At 31.8% G+C, this 24,892-nt stretch overlaps 1 protein-coding gene across 1 annotated transcript in view; it reads left to right on the top strand.

Annotated features, from left to right (window-relative positions):
* The window catches only part of svp (COUP transcription factor 2), a gene marked incomplete at its 5' end in the record, with an annotated part of 158,728 nt that overhangs the window by 51,023 nt on the left and 82,813 nt on the right, over positions 1-24,892 (top strand). Inside the window, 2 exon segments of the mRNA XM_067052457.1 lie at positions 4,895-5,205; positions 7,166-7,424. Coding sequence (XP_066908558.1) covers positions 4,895-5,205; positions 7,166-7,424 — 570 coding nt within the window.

Consider the following 24,892-nt stretch of genomic DNA (forward strand, 5'->3'; position numbering starts at 1 on the left):
ATCGTAAATCAAAGCACCTAACGACTTAATTTCGTCGCATAAGCTGAAAAAAATTGGAGTTAAAAAATATTTACAATAATACTTTAAAAAAGAATAAAATATAATATTATTGGACCTAATTGCTTTGTGCTAGGTTCAGAACGTTGTGGAGTCGATTCCTGCTTTAGTCAATATTTATTTTTTGACTGCCCCATGGATTCTTGACACTTTCATCCTGAAAATATTTTTTTAATAATCATTTTATATCACAGATTTTTATTTATTTATTTTTTTCAATGAGTATTAAATCAATTAAACTATTTATAGTCCATTGGGAAGTGTAGATACAAGTCTAATACTCCTTCTTGGTCTGAAGAAAGTTGGGTATTGAACCCTGCCTGTGTCGAACATCAGACAACATAAGGTGCTGCTGTGTACGAGAGACCAATAAGAGCCATAGAAACCATAGGAAGAATGTTCCACTGATTGGCGAGCTTTCTAACTGCAGTGGGAACGCTTGTGTACTCCGTATGAGGGTGAAATCCCAACAAAGGGTTGTCCTTTAGATCGTGGCGCCCTCAATTTCACTCCACGTTATTAATATTAAAGAGGCGTTAGAGGGGTCAAATTAAACGTTTTCTAATTTTCGCGGTCAAGAAGCTCTGACCCCAACGTGTGACCTCTTGACCGCTTCGACGCGGGGTTTTGGCGATTCTAGAAACCGGAGAGAAAACACGGGAGAAATTTCAAAATGCCGATCGTGGATTTAGGGTGTTGGTGAAAATTTTATTCTGGACCCAACATGGTGAATTAAAGAGATCGGGTGGTTTGATAGAGCCTAATTCTATCCGAAGATGGTCGAACAGCGTGAAAGTCTAGAATATATGCATACAACAGAATAATTTTACGTCTGTAATTCGGTTATTAACCTATAAATCATGAGCGATAGATGCTAGTGAAAAATAAACATATAATTTCTAACTCGTTACTTTATCAAATTAATCAACTACTCAGTAACCTTTCATGAAGGGCATCAAAAAATGCGTCAAAAGTTGGGATGTTTTGGCAAATTAATGTAGTAGTATTTATGATATTCACATATGAACATAAATTTGGCAAATGAAAATATGTACGAAGAACTATAAATCAGTTTATTTTAGCAAATTCCATGTAAACTATTACTCCTAGGAAGATGAACACCATAGAATATTTTATAGATCATTAAACTAGCTTTAATTTGGGTGCTAATAGACATCTGTCAAATGGTTTTTGAGGTATAGATTTTTCAAAATAAATTCTCAAACTACTGATCCTTCAGTACGTCCCATACAACGTTTTTATGAAGTGTTACTTTTTAAAAAGCTATATCTCGAAAAATATTTAACGTAAATAGCTCTATTAGGGCTCATATTTTAGCAAATGTGCTCTTCTTTAAATAGCTCTGTTAGATTTTCTAGTGTTGTTGGTAGTTTTTAAAATAGAGCTCCGAGTGAAAAATTAATGTTTTTTTTTAAGGTTTTGAAACAGCCGCTATTTTTTATTCCCCCTACCTATACTTGTCAGACTCATGAATTTTGACTAGTAATTATACATAGTTTTCATTATAGTAATCAAAAATTGAAGTGAAATAACTGCCTTTTTTCTCCTCTTTGACTCTTGTACTATAAGATGTACAGATATTGAAATGCAAGTACATCTAACTTATATAGCATAGTTACTGTCCGAGTACGTTTTAAAGGTGTATGGAAATTATTACAAACCTTAGTGTGGGAAATCTCTTCGTGCCTGAGTAATTATACAGGGAAGTGTAGGCTGGAAGCCAGGCATGGCTGCCCTAGGCGATGCCAGCTCATTCAGCGAGTCGAGATTCGGTTGTCTAGTGGGACCATGCTTACTTTCCACAAGAGGAGAATATTTTAAATATTTTTCATAACTTCATTATTATATAAGTAAATTTGAACTTAAGATTAATATCTAAATGAAAGATTAAAGACTAGTTGTAATTAAGACTAAATTTGAAAATAAGATTGGGTCCTTGTCGGTTATGAGTCTAAGAAGTATTATCTTAAAGAATCTAAGGATACTATTTTTTCTTCTCACCATCATTCGCACAGAAGAAATATAAATAAAAAATATATGCATAAAAAAAAAATATATATATAGAATCAAAATATATCACTTCTATTTTACGTTTTAATTAGCAAGAAACTAATTTATTTCTGTGTCTGTCTGTTGGTCAGTAGTCAAATTTATGTTCTCACATAATAGGTCGAATCGATTATCCAAATTTGATGAAATTTTCAGAGATCGAATGGAAGTACTGACTACATTGAAATGTTCATGCCTACTTTTTGCATACTTTTTCTGAAATGACTTGTGTTGTAGACTATGCACATTCAATTTAAATAAAATATGAATGTAGATTTTTACTTACTTTTTTTTCGTTTCGTAATCAGAGTGAAAAAACTATACCGCTCTACAACCCATGAAGAGTTTTTAGGGTTCAGTATTTTGTAAGGAAGTACTGTTTCTTTAACACCAATTGTGCAAAGAGATAATTTGTTCATGATGAATCTCGCTCATCGCACAGGGTTGACTCACGGCTTCATTAACTATAGTTTTTTTTTTAATCATTTATTTATTCTTATTTACAACTGTATAACATATATACAACTAGTAAATTTGCTGTAGGTGAGATAGTGACATGATACAAACATGTGGAGAATCTACCCATTGATAGAACTCCAATAACATTTAAGGAATATTTTTTTTTTATTTATTTAATTATTGATATTTACAACTGTATAAAAAAAATACAACAAGTAAATTTGATCATAATGACATAATGATATGATACAGGATGTAGAGAAACTACCCAGTAGTAGAACTCTAAAAACAGTTTACAATATGAGGTCACGAGGCCATCTTCTTTTCAGGCGCCTCGGAGGGTGGAATGGAAGAGGAAGTAAGGTTAGAAAAGAGTGGGTTTGGGTGGTTAGGGAGTTTATTATGGAAGGAATAATATCGGGTTCGGGCTAGATCGGTTACATAAGGAACATTTAGGTCTTTATGGATGGTATTTAAAGAATTTACTTATTTAATTAGGAAGGAGCGTTAAGGATTTTACGAAGAATTTTGGACTATAAGGATTGGATTCGGGAGGAATTTGATGGTTTAGTGGAGCCCCAAATCTCAACTTCGTATGTAACTATAGTTTAAATACCAAAAATGATTGAAGCGATTATTGTCTCTCCATCCTGACCTCATATACTATGATTAAAATTAATTCATCTCAAGTACTACCCTGCTACTGGACATTTTCTTGTCGTATTTTTTAAATAATAAAAAACATATTATAGTATTATTATAATATATAACATTATTAGTTTACGAAAAAATAAACTATAACCTAAGGATTACTTCCTGAGGAACTTGTTTTATCTAACGGATTTGGACCAGTGTCAGGCCTCACGACCGATGAGGGTCATCAGTCACGTCTTAGAAAGAAAATTGTCCAGCGATTGAGACTCGGATGGAGGAATCATCTTCCAAAATGTATATCTGCCGACGAAGGAGAAACTGGAGGGACATTTCGGTCGAAATGAAAGGTCACTAGTCTATGGTTGGTATACGGGCTGTCATATTATTAGAGGTTAGTCTCAAATAACAACAAATCATTTACCACAAACGTACCTAATATATGAGTTATGAGTGTTTAAGTGTTTTAATTAATGCTGTCCCTATTAAACCGGCTTTTGCTCTTAACCGTTCATTTCTCATTCTACTACAATAAAAAACTGTCTGATATTATTATAATATATCGGTTTAATTTAGATATTCCTCGGAGTAAAAGTTGGGGGACATTACTCAAATTAACTATATGATAATAGTATCGCTGGATTGAATAACTGGAGTGGACTGTTTTTAATAGATTTAAAAAAAAATGAAGAATGGTGCTATAAATAGAAAAGTCTCTATTATAGATTGAATAATAAGATACATGGTTATATGGGGGTTTGCCTAAGGTTGTACATTGTGGTTTAGTATTTAATTTTTATTGTTAAACCATCAAATTCCTCCCGAATCCAATACTTACAGTCCAAAATCCTTAATACTCCTTACTTTGTCACAAATCAAGTCATCCATCAGGACCTCTATGTTCCATATGTTGCCGATTTGGCCAGAACCAGTTACCATTCCTTCCATGATAAACTTCTCAACCACCCAAATCCACTTGTTTCTAACCTGGCACCTCCTTCATTACCTAATAATCTTCCTAGGTGTCTGAAAAGAAGATGGCCTCGAGATCTTCTCCTCTAGAAATGTTATTGGAGTTCCATCTGTGGGTAGATTCTCCACATGTTTGTATCATGTCACTATGTCACCTACAGCAAATTTACTTGTTGTATATATTTGAATACCGTTGTAAATAACAATAAATAAATTATTAAAAAAAAAAATTATTGTGGATGTCAATGGGATTACATGAAATTATAAGTGGTATTACATATAATAATAGATGCTGCAGTTTACTTGCGTTGATGATGTTGTAGGTTACTCAGTGAGCTATTCAAATCTTGAAAGTCCATATTCTTGTTCTCTTCTTGTGTTATCTTCCCTCTTTCATCCTGCCTCCATCCCTTCGCCTGAGTGGGTTGTAGTTTATTCACTCATCGTTCATTGTTTATCTTTGTCAAAAATGATGCAAATAGGGGCCAAGATGGCTATCCAAGCGTACTACTTTAATATCTGCCACTAGATGCCATCGTGAATTTCTATTTATTATTTCAAAATGTGAGCGGGGGCACCTTTCTCAAACAATATAATTTATATTATTGCTTTATTATAATTATGGTTATATACTTGCTATTTATATTACTATATTATAATAACTATTTGTTTTGTTTTGTTGCAGCTGTGCAGCGCGGACGAGTGCCGCCCAGCCAGCCGACCGCCCTGCCCGGACAGTTCGCCCTCACTAACGGTGAAGCGGTGACCGCAGCGGCCGCAGCAGCCGCAGCGGCGGCGGGCTTCAACGGCCACAGCTACCTCAGCTCCTACATCAGCCTCCTGCTGCGAGCAGAACCGTACCCGACCTCGAGGTACGGGCAGTGCGTCCAGCCCAACAACATTATGGGCATCGACAACATCTGCGAGCTGGCCGCGCGACTGCTCTTCTCCGCGGTCGAATGGGCCCGCAACATACCTTTCTTTCCCGAGCTTCAGGTGAGTATTATAATCATATTTCTTAAATATAATCAAATTACAAAGGAGGAGCTCAGTAAGTAAACGAGGATGATCTCTGGATTGGAATACTAACAAAACTGGATAATTTGAAATAGATTTGATTGGAAGTTTTTAGTATGTAGTTAATTATAGGAAGAGGGTTTGAGAAGTGATTGGTTAAAAAAGGTACAAAAAATAGCAAAAAAAAAACATTATTATCAACCAACGTTTCAGCCCATTTTGCAGGAGATACAAACACTATAAGAATATATACAGATACCTGTACATATATAGAAAAAAAAGGAATGAAATAAACTAAAAGAGTATAAATATAAAATAATAGAATAATATTAATTGGTAAAAAAGGTGGTTACTATTTCTATAGGGCCGTCCGTAGCTAAGGCCGTTGAAGTGCAGGTCTTTGCAGCCTGAGAACATTGGCGGCTCCGGTTCGAATCCTGCCTGGGCCTGTCAACTTTATTCTTTTTTGTCGTGGTCCCACGAAATGAAAACATGATACCCCACCATGGTTAGAATAGGTTGGTCACCTCTAGGTAACAACCTGTATATCAAGAATGACCGGAATATTTGTAAAGTTACAGCAAATAATTTGTGTATTGGAGTTAGTAGCCAAAACTGTAAGCAAATTTATGTACCGAATATTTTTTACAAGAATTCTACACACGTTACCCAGGAAAACCGTTTACTTATTTTTTAGTTAAGTTAAAAAATTACACCCTTTCGAAAAATCCAGGTATTCGTTAGAAATACAATTCATTTATCTACAATACCTAACTGACAATGAAACCAAATCGTTCCTAGAAATATTGTATTTTTGTAAATAAAATAAGAGGATAAGATTTAAAAAACCGGCAAGTACAGCGGAACCAACTTCCTTAAAACACCAATGAATCCATAAATGGATCAAGTAGGACATAAAGCACTACCTTAAAATTCCATCTATAAAATTATATCTTCTCTAATTCTTTCATGAAGGTCACAATAACAAAGGTCACAAGAACAAAAATAAAAATTTCCAATTACCATTACTTTTTTTATTTCATACGTTTCTACCGAACTTAAGGGCATTCTGGAATATAATCGTTTGGCCACAAGCTTTCAAAACCTATAAACTAACCAAGTACCATATTCCACGAGCATTTCTTGTATAATTGAAGAAATTCAATGCTGTGTAGTCCTATTTATAGACAGTTCAATTAAACTAAAAACGGTAAAAAAAAAATAAATACATTTTTCCTTTTAAGTAAATCTTAATTTTAATTAAATGAACTTAACGGAGATGAAAAAAAATATATTTAACAGTTAAAGTAATAAAAATCCGCCAAACCTATATATATAAAATGTTATTACTGTCATTTTGTTAATTGGACAGAATGGACCTATGATCTCTACTAAAGGATAATTCAGTATGAGATAATTATATGGTATAAAAAATTTTCTATCAGCCTTCACTGTAGTCTATTATAATGGGATATCTTAATGTCTGTTCCCACGGAAAGGCAAGACAGTGTTATAATTGTGGTGATATACATTGTGATTCAAGTACTGTCGTACTGTATTCATGTTAACTGTCATATGTATTCGCCTTGAAAGTCTCATCTAGGTTCATCGTGATTTTGCGTGAAAAATATCTCACATATTGTGTTTGGATTATTTATGGTTATGATTTTTTATTGAAGCAAGGGCCAGTTGTCATCTTTGTTTCTTTCTACAATAAATTTGATCAATTTCCAATCCTGAAATCGATCTCTATTTACTCACGCTAACCCTCATAATATCAGGACTTTAGTAATTATTTTCGTACTATAAGAAGAATGCCAAGCAAACTAACCAATAAGAAGTAGCGCTTTCAGCATCAATCAGCAGAAATGGAGGTAAGCTACCATTTAAGTATTAGCTTTATACTCAACTTCATTGCTAATGTAATTTGGCTTTGCAGATGACGGACCAAGTGGCGCTCTTGCGGCTGGTCTGGTCGGAACTCTTCGTACTCAATGCCTCCCAGTGTTCGATGCCGCTCCATGTCGCGCCACTTCTTGCTGCAGCGGGTCTCCATGCATCGCCGATGGCTGCAGACAGGGTTGTGGCCTTCATGGACCACATACGGATCTTTCAGGAGCAGGTAGAAAAGCTCAAAGCTCTTCACGTGGATTCTGCGGAGTATTCCTGTCTAAAGGCAATCGTTCTCTTCACAACAGGTAAGAGTAATTTGATATTTTATTTTATCATAATTAAAGGTGAAACTAGTTAAGAAAATACAATATAAACTAAAAAATTCCACTCTTTAATTTCTTTTAAAGGTGTTTATTTACTAAAAAAATAAATAAGAAAATTGATCTATTAAAACTACTAAGAACACACAAAAAATGTTGAAGCCTGTGTGCACATTTAACTGCAACGCATAAATTATAAAATTATTTTTAAAAAATTAGTCATTTCTTAAAAATAAATAAATACAAAATAATATTAAATGTTGATCCTTGTATTAAGCATTGATCCTCCACATGTTAACTAACAGAGCCCTTTACAGTGTAGCCCATCTTACATGGGTGAAGAATGAAACCCTTGTTTCTTATTTAATTTTTAATGTAATTTTATTTTATCATCGTCTCTGAGGGTTTTTGAAATATCCGGGTTTAATTCAAAGCTATTCAGGTGTGATGTTAAATATGGGCATTCCCGAAAGATATGGCTAATTGTCAAATTTTTCTTATAATATTGACATCTCGGAGGCGTTCATTTTGAGATCAGATAGGAGTGAGTGAGCCTCGTGTGACCTATTCTTAGTCAGCTCAGTTCATCACCTCTACGGTATTTACGGAGGTACCCCTACGAACCTTTAAGCTACTTTTTCCCTTCTAATTCTAACAAATATAACGAATTCTACAATATATCGATATGGGTTTTATCGGCATCACAATGACTATATAACCCACAAAATGTCTGAAATAGGTGTTTTACACGATGTCGATAAAAAAAGTTCCTATTAATTATTTTTGAAGACAAATCATATTCATTTCAATATTTTTTATTCATACAAGACTGAAAAGACAGGAAACTGCTCGTCAATTCCGACTATTACAACATTTACTATACGAACGGTCTAAACTTCCAATCCATTACAAAAGACTGATCTACATGACTATTATAAGGCCTATCTGGACATACGGAATTGAGCTATGGGATCCACTAAACCATCTAATTCCTCTCGAATCCAATCCTTAATGCTCCTTACTTTGTCACAAATCAAATCATCCATCAGGACCTCAATGTCCCCTATGTTGCCGATTTGGCCAGAACCAGATACCAATCCTTCCATAATAAACTTACCCAACTCGTTTCTAACCTGGCTTCTCCTTCACTACTTAATAATCCTCCTAGGCGTCTGAAAAGAAGATGGTCTCGAGATCTTCTCCTTTAGAAGTGTTTTTGGAGTTCTATCAATAGGTAGATTCTCCACATGTTTGTATCATGTCATAATATCACTTACAGCAAATTTACTTGATGTGTATAAATTATTAAAAAAAAAAAAATATTTTACTATCCTCCATGGATGATGTCATTTTCATAGTTTTCGTTATTATTGGTATTGAGGCCAAATGAACAGTTGGCGCGATGCGGAAATGTAGGACGCGCAAGACGCAGACACCGCAATAATAGGAGCACACGAACGACATGACATGCTATAATGCACCTTCATTAACGTCAACCAGGCTCAGATACGGCCCTTTCACAGAAGTAGCACTATCTAGATGCCTCAAATAATTCAGAGCTAGTGAGGATAGTCTATCGGCCAAGCTCATCAGTTGCAGACTAGTTCGACGGTACACAAAGCGGGCTAGGGTGCGACAAAACCAGATCCTATCTCCGCCGACCACAATTATACGGTCGCTTTCTGCTCACGTCGCCGGCTAAAAAGGGGTGAAAACACAATTTTCTACGAGGGGTTGACAAATGAAAACATCCTCGTCAGTTATCTCTTTTAAAATTGTTTTCTCGGCTCTAAGTTGATATCATTTTATTCAAAATCCTATCTCTCAAAACGAAAATAAAAGTTTTTCTTTTATTTGAACTTTTAAACTGAGTATACATGTTATCACCCCTTTTTGTCATTCTGCCAACCTCAAAATTCAAAACTGATGTTAAAAACTGAAGCCGATATGAACAAAGTGCAATATCTTTAAACAATCAACTGGAAAATTAGGTATTCTCTAATTATTGCATAGACTCATGTATTTTTTTAAAAATTTATTTATTGATATTTACAACTATATCATAATTGTATGGTACAAGCATGTAGAGAAACTACCCAATGCACTCTAAAAACATTTTTACAATATAAGGTCTCGAGGCCATCTTCTTTTCAAACGCAAAAAAGAGGATTGTCCGGAATAAAAGAGGAAGCAATATTAGAAACTAATGGGTTTGAGTGTTTAGGGAGTTGGATTGATATCTGGTTCGGGCTAGATCGGTTATAAAAGGACCACTAAGGTCTTTGTGGATGATTTTATTTGTGATAAAGTAGGGAGCATTTAGGACTCAAGTATTTAAAAAAAAAAAAAAAGAGCTATAAAACATGAGATTTATGTAAAACCTTTTTGTAAATCAATTCAAAGTGGAAACAAAAATCATAAAACATTTAAATAATATATGAAAAATACTTTTACTGTTATGAAAAAAAGGAAGTATTTTTGTAAATTAATTCTGTGTGTATTATAAAAAAAAACGAACTATAAAATATATTATATAAAAACCAATTATTATTTTTTTTTTTTTCGTATCCTCCATTGAAAATAAGGAATAAGTTTTTTTTATGTATGTTTGAGATGGCCCAGGTAGAATACTATAAAACACTATTCTCAAAGCATACTTAGCTGTAAAAATCAAATTGGCAAGGCAGAATTCGAACCGGGTAAAGCTTAGACATCGAGCATTTTTTAAATATTTTAGCGAGGTTTTTTATGTGCTAAATTTTTTCTAATTTATAGCAGATATGGTTTAAAATTGTTTAAATAAAGCTGTGAATCATTCGTTTGGTGAAAAGAAGACCATACATGTGACTGTGCGAGCCTTAAAAAGTAACACGCTCAAGGACACAAATATCTATGTCACGAAGATCCAACTCATTTGTCAAAATGTCAAACCGAAAACAATTGTCTTGAACAAAAAAAAAAAAAAGAAAATAAGAAAACAAAGACAGATATGACTTATGTTAATACTTGTAACAGAACGGAAATTTCACAGAGCTGACGTAATAATTCAACTGATTTATGTTCCTTATCATTTCATAAATAGATAAATAGACCTGAACATAGGTAACGAGAAATTTTCATCATTATTTTTCCAGATTACGGATAACTCGACCCGATTTTATCTGACCTGTGCATATTTTAACAGACTATTAAAAGCATTTCTAGGTTTTTTGCAACGCATAGATTAGAAATTAGAATTTTAATAGGGTACCGTTGCCAGGGAACCGATGACATTAAAGGCGGGTGTCATATGTTTCCTTGTTGTTAGGCATTAATTTAATTTTATCAGATAAATTTTAGCAAGGCGTTGCAGTTATGCAAATGCTTCTAGTTTTCAGAAGTTACCGAGCAATTTATGGTTTTTACTCTCAGTTATGTAACAAAGTTCATTTCAAGGGGTAATTTTAGCTTTGAAGATGATAACTAGGCACTATATACATTTCACAATGTTTTTATAATTTATCAACTTGGCACGCAATGGGGAATCTTGTCACTTGAAGTGGAATATAATAATAATATGGTAATAATCTGTATTTATTTATTCTAGGATTGATCCCTTTAGAATAATTTACAGGCGTCAAAATTAGGCTTTACTATGTCATAGAATAAAATAATACAATAAATTTAAAAATATACAAATTAAAACCATAATTAACAGAATATATAAAATAATCATAAAATAAAACCACTTGTCATATCATAAAACATGAGATGACTTCTGATAGAAAATAAAAATTAAAAAAATGATAAAAAATCAAATACACTTTAAACTAAAAAGTAATAAATGAAAAGATATAATTTCTGCTAGTGTACATATTTACAACTATAAACGAAGATCTAAGACATAAAATACAGAAAATATATAAAGCTTTTTTTGAAAGTTTCAATTGTTATTCATCCGGAATTGGGTGGACCCAAGGTAGTCGAAGATACGGGATTTGAAGATTGGAAGGGTATTAGAACTACGAATAAAGGAGGGAATAGAATTCCATAGGGAAGAGGACCGGATGAGGAAAGATTTACCACAGGCTGCGTTTTGATGGGCAGTTACATATTAATTAGGTAAAAATGTGGCAGTCAAGAGTAACCGTGATTCTAACCAAATCACCTCCTTATACAACCGTTGGTCTAGTGCCAAAGTACTACACCCCTAACCCGTTATGGGTATTAGTGGTACAGATTTAATTTAAGTTAACAGTACCTATTCATACTAGTTAATATCATCTTCTGTACTAATTTTTTTTCCATGTTTCAAAGACTGTGGTTCAGTGACCAACGTCCTTCGGTTCACGAGATATGTTGTATCAACTGGATAAAATCACCTTCACTTTTTTTTTTTAATTTTTTCAAAATTTAAATAATATAAACCACAACTAAAAATGTTATATAGGTCTAGTAAAACCTGTATCTAAAAAAAAATTAAATCTACGTTTATATTTACGATTTGGCCAGATAAACTTCTCAACCACGTAAACATACTGGCTTCTAGCCTGACTTCTCTTTCATTACCTGATAATCCTCCTAGGCGTCTGAAAAGAATATGGCCTCGAGATCTTCTTCTCTAGAAATGTTATTGGAATTCTATCAATGGATAGATTCTCCACATGTCTGTAACATGCTATTGTATAACTAACATCAAATTTATTGTTGTATATATTTTAATACAGTTGTAACTATTAATAAATATATTTTCCAAATCTTACACCTTCACCGAACATATTTTATGATTTAAAAAATCACTATACTTTTTTTTTTTAATAATCTAAATTTACGATTACAATACGCTATGAAACAATCGTTTCCTCGCAATGCTGACATAATTCTTGTATATTATTACTTTCTGTAATTCCTTTCACTGTTTCCTTAAGAAATAACTGAACCGTCAACTATCGGTTTCAAACTGATCATTTACACGGGGAGAGAAATCTGTTTTTCAATTTCCTAACGGATAATGTCATGTTTCTAGTCGGCATACTTTGAACCTCTTTGCTGAAGGGTGAAACGGAATTTTATCATTGTGCATTATTATGTGTGTGGAATTCGAATTTGAATAAAAAATTTATCTTTAACAACATATTTAAACAAGTGCATTGAGTTGTCTCATAAAAGTTTTGAAACCTATATATAAATAGCTATTGCATAAAAATTAGAATTATATAAGATACATTTTTTTTTTCATTTACATATTTTCTTTCTTTTTATAGCTTTTTATGATATATATATTTCTTTTTGTTGGGTCATGAGGATCAGTCAATAACACAACTTTGTAATAATACATCTGTTGGCGACGTTTCGCAACTTTATTGTTTGTATAGTCATCCCCTACAATGAGAAAAAACACAGTTTTTTGGAACATACATTCTCTTTAAATAATTGTTACAAAACTTCAAGTAAACAGTGCAATCTCTGACTAATAAATATTACAATCAAGTATTAACTTGATTAACTAAGTTAATACTTCATTGTAATATTTAATAGTCAGAGATTGCACTATGTACTTATAGTTTTGTGACAATTATTTGAATTTATAACTTTTATCAATATACATATATATTCATAATATATATTCCATCATTTCAATTTTACAATTTACTCTCTAACCCGAGCTTTTCAGATAGAATAAAATTATAATGAACAGTATAATAAATAATAAATATTTTTAATTTAGCAAAAATATATATACATAAAAATTCAACATGGTAATCCACAATTATATTCAGTTTTTTATTTATTTATTTATTTAATTAGATTTACAACTGTAGAAATAATAAATACAATAAGTAAATATGTTGTATGTTTCATATAAACTTGAAAATCTTGGGAAGGAACCACCCATTGCTGGTACTTCAAGTATTAATCTAAATTAGATGGTCACGTGGCCATTTTCTTTTCAGACGTCTCGGAGGATTATCAGGGATTGTTAAGGATGAGAGATTAAGAATTAATGGATTAGGATGACTACAACGAATAGGATGTTAAGGTCTTTGTGGATGAGTTTATTTGTAATGTAATAAGCAGCATCAAGGATTTTACGTAGGATTTTGGATTGTAAGGATTGGATGCGGGAGGAATTTGATGGCTTGGTAGAGCTCCAGAACTCAATTCCATATGTCCAAATTGGTCTGATTATCGTAGTGTATAATAATTTTTTGTAGTGAATGGGAAGTTTATCAAGTAGGTGCTGTAGCAATCGGAATCTACGAGCAGTTTCTTGTCGTTTCAGTCTTGTGTATGGATTTCAAGTAAGTCTCTTGTCAAGATGGAGTCCTAAGTAATCTGTTCAACAGGCGTTAGTGGAGTATTTACAAAGGATACTGTAGGGCAGGTTATATTCAATTAAAATTAAAATAGCACTCTATATACATGAATAAAAAATAATAATAACAGCAATAAAATAAAGGAAAAAAATTTTATTTATAAAGGTATTTCTTTTTTTTTTTTTTTACGTTAAGCAAAACCATTACTCACTACTTCAAAGTTAATTTATTTAAGTACAACAATTTATATCAATATCAAAAATAAACTGTACTTACTTCAAGTAGTGGTACTTCTCAGTTGATTCTAGATTTATTTTAATTTCTTGTGGGTCCCTAAGGATAGAGAGGCATCGGACCCGCGGGGCGAATATGTTCATGAACTATGTACGGATGTTCAAACTATTTCCTAACGATTGCTGTTGCCATAGCGCTTCGCTGACGTTAGAGTGATAAGATGGATCCGATTATGAAGTAGCCTTTTGAAATGTTAGTCGTTAACATTCTGCGACCCATATACCATTGTTTGGATCATCCCTCACCTTGCACTTTACGCACAGCGTACCCTTGGCGAGGGCGTGAAGCCCCGGGGCTCTGTCGCAAGATGGAACATTGACCCTTGCGTAACGATGGTTCGATTCCGATCACCTACGCGTTCTGATAATGTAAGTAACTTGATTCGTCACGATAAGTTACCGCATACAGGGGTCAAGGTTCGTAAAAGGCTGGGTTGATCTTTCTAAATTTATTTCGGAATGTAATGATAAGTCGAAACGGGTAAAGCGTCCTACGGTAGTACGGATTAGTGTTTGTACCAATTGAAGGGGCTAGCAAAGAGTATAAAAGCCAACTTATAAGGCGACTATTGCAACGACTGTCATGGTGTAAAAATATGATCATTAACGCTACGACAGCACATTGCGGCAGTACAGTCACACTATCTGATCTTGCATGATAATTGACAGTGCCTGTCGGGGCAATATTAGTGTCACGTTGACAGCAACATGTACTTATATTTTAACATTGATTTGTCCAACCTTTTTTTTTTGACTTATTATTTGATAGATTTATTTATTGATTGATATTACAATCTGCCACATAGTTGTGGGCAATAGGTAATATTGATGAATGATCTCATACATACTAAAATAAAAAAAAATTAAATTAAATAAAATAAAAAACTTCTTAAAATATATACAAACAAAAGAATAGCTGTCCAACCTTAGCTATATTATCTAATGCAGAGGTAATTGGGCAGGGAAATATTGTTTCCATATATGAAACATTTTTTATCTTCTTATATAATCTCCTCACTTCTTCAAGGCTAGTTTTATTGTCGAAATAAAATAATTTGAAGAAATAAGAAGAAGATATTAGTGCTAATTAATGGCGTATCTAAGCAAGAGCCTAGGCTTAAAATTTATAGACACCAGATGATATCAATATATTTTTAAAAAAATCATAATAATCAAACAATTACACAAAATAAAATAGATGCCTAGTATTTCGTTGGAATGCCACGTGCCAGACAAAAAAGAATTTGATATTGTTTCCTTGAAAGACTAGAATTCCATTATCATTAAATAACATGCATACAGTCTTACTAGTAATGCAATGATTCTGTTCTTTGAAATATCCAACCATAGGCTTCCATAAAGCGAATTCCAGTAAAGGTGCTGGAGGCTCCAGAAGCTATCGCCAGAGTTAGATATTCGCGGCACGGCAGGCCACCCCTTGGACAACGATAACAGATCTAGCTGGTAGCTTCCGAGCAACTAGCAACTCTCTCGGCTCTGATCCTATCTCTTCCTAGTTATTTTATTTGTTTTTTATCTACTCCCTATTATACGGAAAAAAAAATCCCGAAACTGAAAAAAAATACTAAGAGGTATCTACGTAACTTGTATTAAATAAATATTATATTTTATATTGGAAAAAGATAGTTGATCGTATGAAGATAGTCCAGGTGGCGGGCAATAAATGTATCAAAATAGTAGAAGAAAACTATTTATTGTTAACCTACGTTTCGCCCCACTTTGCAGGGCTTCAGCAGACTGTCAGATTGAAACAGAGAGAACGTCTCCTTTTTTCAAACCAGTCATCCGCTCTATTTTAGCCCTGCAAAATGGGCCGAAACGTTAGTTAACAATAATTAGTTTTCTTTTACAATCTTGATACCTGTATTGACCACCACTCGGACAATCTTTCTATAGTATTCTTTTAAACGTTGCCTCAATATTCAGTCTTAGTGACTGATACTCTCTCTATATAAATTTTGTGGATCTTGAGGACCAGTCTATAAACAACTATACATTGTATTTTTTAAATAATCAAATGAAGAAATTCTTTGTTTTAAAAAAAATAATTTTTTTATTGTAGTGGATGAAAAATGTATAAGTATATAATATAAAGTAATAATATAATGTAAATATGTATGTCATTAAACTGGTTTTTACTTTTTCGGATGTTTTACATTTATTTTATTCTCTTGTAATTTTAATTTCATTTTTTTTTCTTTAGTTATATATATTTTTTTAGAAATTTATGTATTTAATTAATTACATAATAATTGGTATTTACTTGGTTCCTTCCAAATTCAAAATGAAAAAAAATATTTGCAATTAAATATTGTTTAGTAAAAATTGTCCTGTTATATAGAGGTGTCCGTTAAGCAAGGTTTCACTATATTCATAAGGACTACTGTCTATCTACACTACATTCCTTTTATATCGGTGTCAAACGAAAGTGGAATGATCCGAGATAAGTTCGTTTAAGTGCCGAATGCCATTCCTTCTCCGCTATCTAATATGTAAACTACTTTAATGACATATCATTAAATGTCCACTTAAGCCCGATTAAGTAAATTCATATTAAGATAAAGTCGAGTTTGTGTAGTAAATCCATGTTTGTTTGTTTTTCTTCTCCTGGCTATGAAATAAATCCTAAGCCGTCGGAAGGCCTCGGGCATGTGGTCACTTTTTGCTGCTTTGATGGCTTGCATAATCTCGGTCTAGAAGGGACTTTTTTTTTTCTTCCTCGTATTTAAAAGATCCAATCAACATTATTGCATACATATTTGTTTATATATACAGTTGAATTTTAACGGACACCCCTAATAACGGACAAGTTTACTAAGATCCCGGTCAAGAAGGTACTATAATAATATATATATATGTAATATTACATTCTGTGTTATATTTATAGACAATTTTAACAGGGATCGTACATCTTCTCCCGATATTTACAAATATATAAATTAAATTATAACAAAAAAGAAATAGAAGAGAAAAAAAAAAATAATTAAACCTGAAGTAAAATAAAGATAATCATTCCTATTTACATTCAGCCTGGGAAACTCCAAACTTTTCTGGGAGATCCCGGCGCTATTCTATCAACCGCTTCACTAGTATTAAAAGCCAGTGGAGGACGAGTGAGGGCGCTAGCCTCATGTTCAGGGCTTGAGTGGAGAATCCGGCCATTTTGCTAGAACTCCAATATAATTATTATAGGTATCCGTGCCACTGACATTTCATTCATTCATTGATTAGAATGATGAGTGAGTTTCTCATGGTATGTGATGAATTTGGATTTAGGAAATTCTGATACAAATCCATTATAAATTATGAGACATTGAGGTCATGATGTAGGGTATTGTTGGTTACATAGTAAGGAGCAGTGTAATTTAATGCATCTGAACCTCTCTATTACGGTACTCCACTAAAGAGGATACCAATTTTACTACCCATGAGCAGTGTAAAGTACTATAAGGGACAGAAGTCATAAAACATGAATATAGTAACTAATGATTCCAGAAATAAATTCCCAGGATGCTCGAAATTTGGTTTTTATTATTTTTTTTAAAATGAAAGAAATATTTTTTAAAAAATTCTTAATTTTCGTGGAACAAGGAAGGAAAAAAAATGCCGCCCTAGTTGAGATAATCAGAAGCGAAATAAAAGCTTGCTCGGAGATTACGGCTAGATGTAACTTTACCCTAACGGACTTTAAGCTCTTATCAAAACCCAAGTGGAATACCTCAGCGTAGATCTACCTAGGGCTACTACGTGCTATGAGCTCTCTGCGCCGATCTGCAACGACGTTCACACCTTATTTACCTGCCCGAAGTGGTACACTGAGTAAAACAAAGAGAAAAAGAAAAGACGTGAAATAACTCTGCCAGACGTATAAGATCGGCCTGAAATTACTAGCATCTATAATTAGAAAATAAATTAAAACAATTTTAATTTCAATGATACAGTTACAAAAGATACTAGAGAAATTTCAAATATATCAGAAACACAACAAATTAACAATTTTTTAATATTTTATTCATTTTTATTTACAACTATATAATAATATATACATCAAGTAAATTTGCTATAAGTGATATAGTGACATGATACAAACATGTGAAAAATTTACCCATTGATAAAACTCCTAAAATTAATAATAAATAGCGAAATTTAAGAGAGAATAAGGTAGTTTAAAAGTAAAAACAAAATAAAAAGAAACTGATATAATATGTAAGTGTTAATAATAAACATTTAAATAAGTAAAAAAATAAAATAAAAATTTTAATTTCTATTCAATATTCTATATAATTTATTTTATCTATTAATACTAATACTTATAAAGAAAGTTAGGCATTTATCGAAAACTAAATTTATTATTACATTATGAATGAAGGTATTCCGTTTTAAAGTCTTATATGAAAAACAATTAGATGAATATATATTGATAGAAAACTATGAAATCAATGAAACTTAGAAATAAGTTTTTCAGTGTGAGAACGTGTTTAGAGAACTATAGAAAAAATAAATAAATACAGTAACGAATTAATGTATTTTTTTTAGGTATCTTTTAACAAATTATAAAGTTTTACAAGTGAAATAAACTGATTTACAAGTCGAAATTTGAAGTTTTGAGATATTTTATGAAAAACAAAATTTTTTTTTTGTTAAGGAAATAATAATTTTACTTTTAAACTATAAAATCTTGACTTAACGTGTTTCAATTCTAAGTCGATGATTTATTTTCAGGCTTTTTAAAGATAAATTCCTCTTTTTTATAAATTAATTTTTAGCTTTTTAAAATTAAATATATCTGTTTTTATTGCATATTTATGTTACAATAAACACATTGTCTCTTTTATGACTTAAAAGTACATCCCTATCTAAAAGTAATGGTCTTTGTAAATGTATGTGATTTTATTTAATATAGACTGAACTTTTTGTTTGCGCTAATTATTTGACCAGTCAATTTTTTTTTATTTTTTTTTTTTATTACTTAACGTATATTTCAATAGAATATATATTTTTAATCAACTTTTAGCTTAGCTAAGAATTATTAAAATATTATGAATTTCCGATAATGTACATTCACTGGACTTGTTCGGCTTGAGATGAACACTATTTGAGAATTATTTTTTGTCTTGATCGTACAAATAAAAGTACCGACGTACGAATTTTTAAATGTGAGAAAGGTAAATAACATGTCCTACCTTAGTTGTGTTGAGTATTATTGATTTTAATTTACATAAATAATTTATAGTTTATTATTCCTGTTGATTTTCTAAGAGGCAGCGCGGTGGTAAGGTACGAAGCTAGTAACTCCTAGGAAATTAGTTTTTTTTTTACACTTTAGCCCTCCTAGGGTTCACCCAGCCTCCCATAGCCCAACTCTCATAGTTGGGTAAAAATCTGATGGCCGAGCATGATTATGACCTAATCACCTTCTTGCACAACCTTTGGTCTAGTAACCATTCCTGCATTATAGGGGTACAGATTTTAATTTAATTTTTAATTATTGCAATTAATCAACTCATATCGAGCCCCCTTGAAGCCCCAGCTCCCTCCCCCTCCCAGCTCAGATATCGGGCCCGTTTGTTCTGCATGCTACACGTATTTGTAAATTTTAATATGTAACAAAAGGTCAAGGTTTTTCAGTTGGAATATTTTAGGCCCATTAATTACCAGAGTTAATTTAGGCCAAGCCCATCGAAGGCTACGAAGGTTTGTCGCTGTTTTAGCCGGACACGTAGAGAGAGAGATAATATCTGGAAGAGAGAAGCCCCCAAATCCAATTACCTCCTCTACTCCTGGTACAGAGCGGCGTGGGAAGAGGTGGAGAAAGCACCCCCACTACTTCTACTAATCTCCACCAGAGGATTACCATCTCCACTCTCCACTTTCTGCATATTTTACATCCTCCGGGACATCGTGTCACTGACAAACTGCCGTCTTCTTCTTCAATACCCCTCCGGTTCCCACTGCTTTCTATAAAGCCCTCTGGGTCCCATCTATATTTATGGTTCTCGTCTCACTACGTGCGCGGAAATTATACGAACTCAGTCGCGGCTCCTTATGTTTTACCATAAGGAACGCCATGCCTTTCGTTTTATCTCCAGTAATGATACTATAATTCTTCGAATTTCTCGAAAGACTAGTAGCAGGAGATATAAACTCGGAGCAGAATGGCCATAGTTGTAGTCGAGTGTAATAACTCTATATTCTAGTTGCGGAACATTCTAGAAAGTAAGTATAACTTGTACAGAATCTCATCTGACGATTATTCTTTTCCTTTTGTGTACTTCTTGCGCAGAAGGGAAGAGTTTCGAAACATGACTAGGGTAGCGAATAACCATCGGCTTTTTTTGTAGCCGTTTTTACTATTTTAAAAAAACTTAAATAAATAGTTCGTTAACATAAAACTATTAAAAAAAATAGTTACCGTTCATCCATCTGTGTTTGCTAAATATTCAGGATTTTCTCTGAAAAAAATATTATTATGAAAATTAACAATTTTTGGGACGTAGTTCAAAAAGTATAATTTTTTTTTTCAGATTTCTCTCTTTCTGATAATAATAAGAATAACAAAATAATTTTACATATTCTATCAAATGATATTTGATTCACTAAAAATAAAACATAATAAGGATTTTAGTATAGTAAATCTACAAATTCTGTTTTTTTTAAATATGAAATTGGTGAATGACACTATCTTCCTTGTTTAAATACAACAATTTATTTCACATACAACGACGTTTCGGGCTAGAAAACTAAATTCAGCGAAATTTAAACACATTTACAACATTAATACTATATCACATTATTCATTAAACTATTCATTAACTATACCTGATTAACTATTTTATATATAATGTATAATTAATTCCTTAATTTGTCATTACATGCTAATATTGAAACATACTATTATCAATTATCAAATAAAAAGATTTTTATAATATCCACTATTATACATTTTTCAAGGAGAATAATTACCTTCCTGAAGGTTATCTTTCATTATGATAACAACCATATAGACTATAACAATAATCTCCTACCTCTATTACCACAAAAAAAAAAACAATTTTTATACAATAACAAACAACAAAGATTAAAATAAATCTAAATTCTTTAAAAATACACATAACTAAAATGTTAATTTATTTATAATGTCTATATAATGTGTGCCTAAAGTTTTTGTATCTGTTTTATTATTAATTGCTTTTTCAATGTTTTAAGTAGAATCTACTGATTCTATTATTTTCCTATTCTTACTATGCTTAACTATATCTAATATTTTTGGATTATTGAAATCAGATTGATGTTTATATTTAATACTGTGTTGTCCCAGTGCTGTTATATTGATGTTCTTTATATTTTTACAATTAATCTTATGTTGATCAATTCTTGTTTTTAATATTTTTTATATGTTTCTCCAATGTATATTCCCTCTTTTTTTTTTTTTATTATACAAGTTTATACGATTATTGTGAAGTTAGCACTTCATCTATATATAGCAATTGCGAATTATTCAGCTGGTCGAAGATAAAAAATGAAACAGATATGAAATCAATAAAACGTGTTATGAATAACCGGACATAATTCGAAGTTAAAATAGAATATTTCTTACTTTCCATTTTTAAAATTTACTGTATAATATAATATTATGTGGCATGCTTACAAAAAATGGTTGTGGGTACTATGTATATGTAATATTTAAGCAAAATCAAATTGTTAACAATGGGATTCAATGAGGCAAAAATATGGAGAACTAGGCTTGAAGATATGTTAATCTCTTCTTACAGGAATTTTGCCTGGGATGTTTTCAAGATTTGGTGCTATATTTAATGTGGGATTTAAAGAAAATTCTGTTCTGTGGACTGCATAATAATACTTCCTTGTTGCATCCTGTCCACAATTTTTATCTGACTTAGCACACCCCAATTTCCATTTTTATATTTCATTTAGTATACAATTAAAAGAGCACATTCACGCAATATTCATATATATAAATTGGAAAACAAAAAAATGAATTAAATAAACGAAACATTTAAATTAAAAATAAAAAAAATTTTTATTTTATTTTATTTATTTATTGATATTTACAACTGTATAAAAAAATACAACCAGCAAATTTGATCATAATGACATAATGATATGATACAGGATGTAGAGAAACTACCCAGTAGTAGAACTCTAAAAACAGTTCACAATATAAGATCACGAGGCCATCTTCTTTTCAGGCGCCTCGGAGGATTGCCAGGAATGGAAGAGGAAGCAAGGTTAGAAACTAATGGGTTTGGGTGGTTAGGGAGTTTATTATGGAAGGAATAATATCGGGTTTGGGCTAGATCGGTTACATAAGGAACATTTAGGTCTTTATGGATGGTTTTATTAGTAACAAAATAAGGAGCATTGAGGATTTTACGAAGGATTTTAGATAAAATAAAAATTTAAACACTACTTTTCTCATACAGTCTTTATGTTCTTATAATAATTAGACTATAAAAGCCTTTCAGCATTATTTTTGTATGTATAATGTTATTTATTTTATGATTTCCTAATCATTCTGTAATTCCTTTTATTGATTATAGTTGTTATTTTGTTTTTTGTTCTTTGCCCTGATGAAGGATTCAAATCCTGGCCGAAACGTTGGCACCAATAAAATAAGTTTACACTTATTTCACTGACCGTCAGTTATCTTCTCCTCATATAATAACTGTAACTTGTTTAGAACAATAGTGAATTCGATTAATACTAAGAACTGTCGTTTTCAAACGTTTGACATTTTTACTCTCACCCGTATTAATGCGGCACAATACGTACGCCTCTAATTGGCAATGTTTATTTCAAAATTCAATCCATACATCTCACGCTAACACCTAACAAGCGGATCAGTAAGCATAAAATCTAACACTGACCAAATGCTAGAAGTCACCCATCCGCAAACAAGACAATAGTCCCGGATTAGTGCAGGAGGATAAAGGGATTGGAGCCGGAGGCACATATCGCAAGCCCATGAATATTTACCAGAGTCTGTTCTGACAATCCATCTCTGCTTTGTTCTTCGTATTTAAAGGATCTTTGCCAGAGAAGGTCATGAGGATCATTTATGTAAGGATCCTTTTGGTTTTGATATAATTTATGAATTGATAAACAATAATATACCTATTAAAATTTAAAAAAAAAAACAAACGATTATTAAATCATAAAAAGAATATTTGGAAATAAAATTTCTTTCTTAGTAACTTGTGTCATTGTTGGATATTTATTTATTTTGTAGTTTTCAACAATTTTTTTAAAATAACCATTTATATAAAATAATATATACCGCTACGTTTCATTTTATCAAATCTATCGATAAGTAATAACTGAACCTAAAACAAATAAGGTATTTTCTGACTCATTTTCTTCGTTCGTTTTACGAATTTTTTTTTAAAACGATGAGAAGTTCATTTACGCTGGTTAAAAAAAACCGATTCTATCAAAAACCATAAACCTCTTAAATATGTAATTAATAATGGTGATAATATTGTAAAGAACAGTAGTGTATAATATAGTAATATATGATTTCTCTACATATTGTAATTTTTATATCAATATCTTCTTTTAAAATTGATAATATATTGAGAACATTGTTAAACGATTGGTGACAATAGCTGGATGACTTTCAATTCAAGGATGGAATATAGATCAGATCATAAATATTGAAACAATTACAAGACATCCTGCTCTATAAACAATAAGGTACGTTCTCACGCTCTAAAAACAATAACGAGGCAAAAATAGAACAGTGGTCACAAAAATTTTATATTCCATACACGATTTATACTGAAGTTTTTTCAGTTTAAAAAACTTTTTTTTAAGTTTGTTTATTAAAATTAATAATTTAATAAAAAATATTAGACTGACTTTTGGAAAATCTATAGTCTTGTACAAAAGAAACCCTTAACTATATACAACGTTATAAATTTTAAAAAAATTATAAAATTAATTAGATAAAAATAATTGTTCTTAATAAGAGAGAAAAGTAACAAAAATAGCAACATTATAAAAAATAAAATAGAAGTAATATCAATAATAGACTTGTTGAATATAGAATAAATAACAGTATGTCCAGCAACAGCTTCGGGCTACAGTCTTCGGGTTGAGGTTGGGTTTCCCAAGTTGTAGGTCACTGTTCTTTTAACTGTCGTAACTGGGAATAGAACTTCATGAAACGTTTTTTGATGTACAGAGAGTCTCAAATCCATTTTCTTTTCAGACTCCTAAGAGGATTGTCAGAAATTGGAGAGAAAATGGGTTTCGATGGTTAAGGAGTTTATCATGTTAGATTTAATGTATGATTTTGGCAAAGTCGGGAATATTGAGGTCATTATGGATGATTTTATGATCCAAAATGGATTTTGGATTGTAAGGATTGGATACAAGAGGCATTAAAGGAATTCCGAAGATTTTGGGATACAATTGATCGATCATTATTCACACCCATGCCATAGGCATAAATTTAAGTTAAAAATCGAATTTAATTGATATAATTGAATAAGATTCGATCATATTTTAATGCCATTCCGCAAATTTATCATTTTATTCAAATTATTCAAGTACGCGACTATGAAATTGCAAGAGAAAAACTTTGAAACGTACATAAAAAAAAAAGAAAATAATAAATAAATATACGAAATATATAGCATGAATGTAAATAAATTATAAACAAGCAAGCAGAGACAACTAGCTATTGGAAGCCAACGTCCGGGTCTGACGTCAGTTCAAAGCAACTCGTAGCATATGACCTTTCCTCTTACCTCTATCGTATTGGGCACTAAATATTTCAGAATCGATATTTGTTTCGATCATTACTTGTTTCCTTATCGAT

The sequence above is a fragment of the Halyomorpha halys genome, unplaced genomic scaffold (genome assembly GCF_000696795.3).
Source record: "Halyomorpha halys isolate HHAL.00 unplaced genomic scaffold, Hhal_1.1 Scaffold1244.1, whole genome shotgun sequence".
Lineage (NCBI taxonomy): Eukaryota > Metazoa > Arthropoda > Insecta > Hemiptera > Pentatomidae > Halyomorpha > Halyomorpha halys.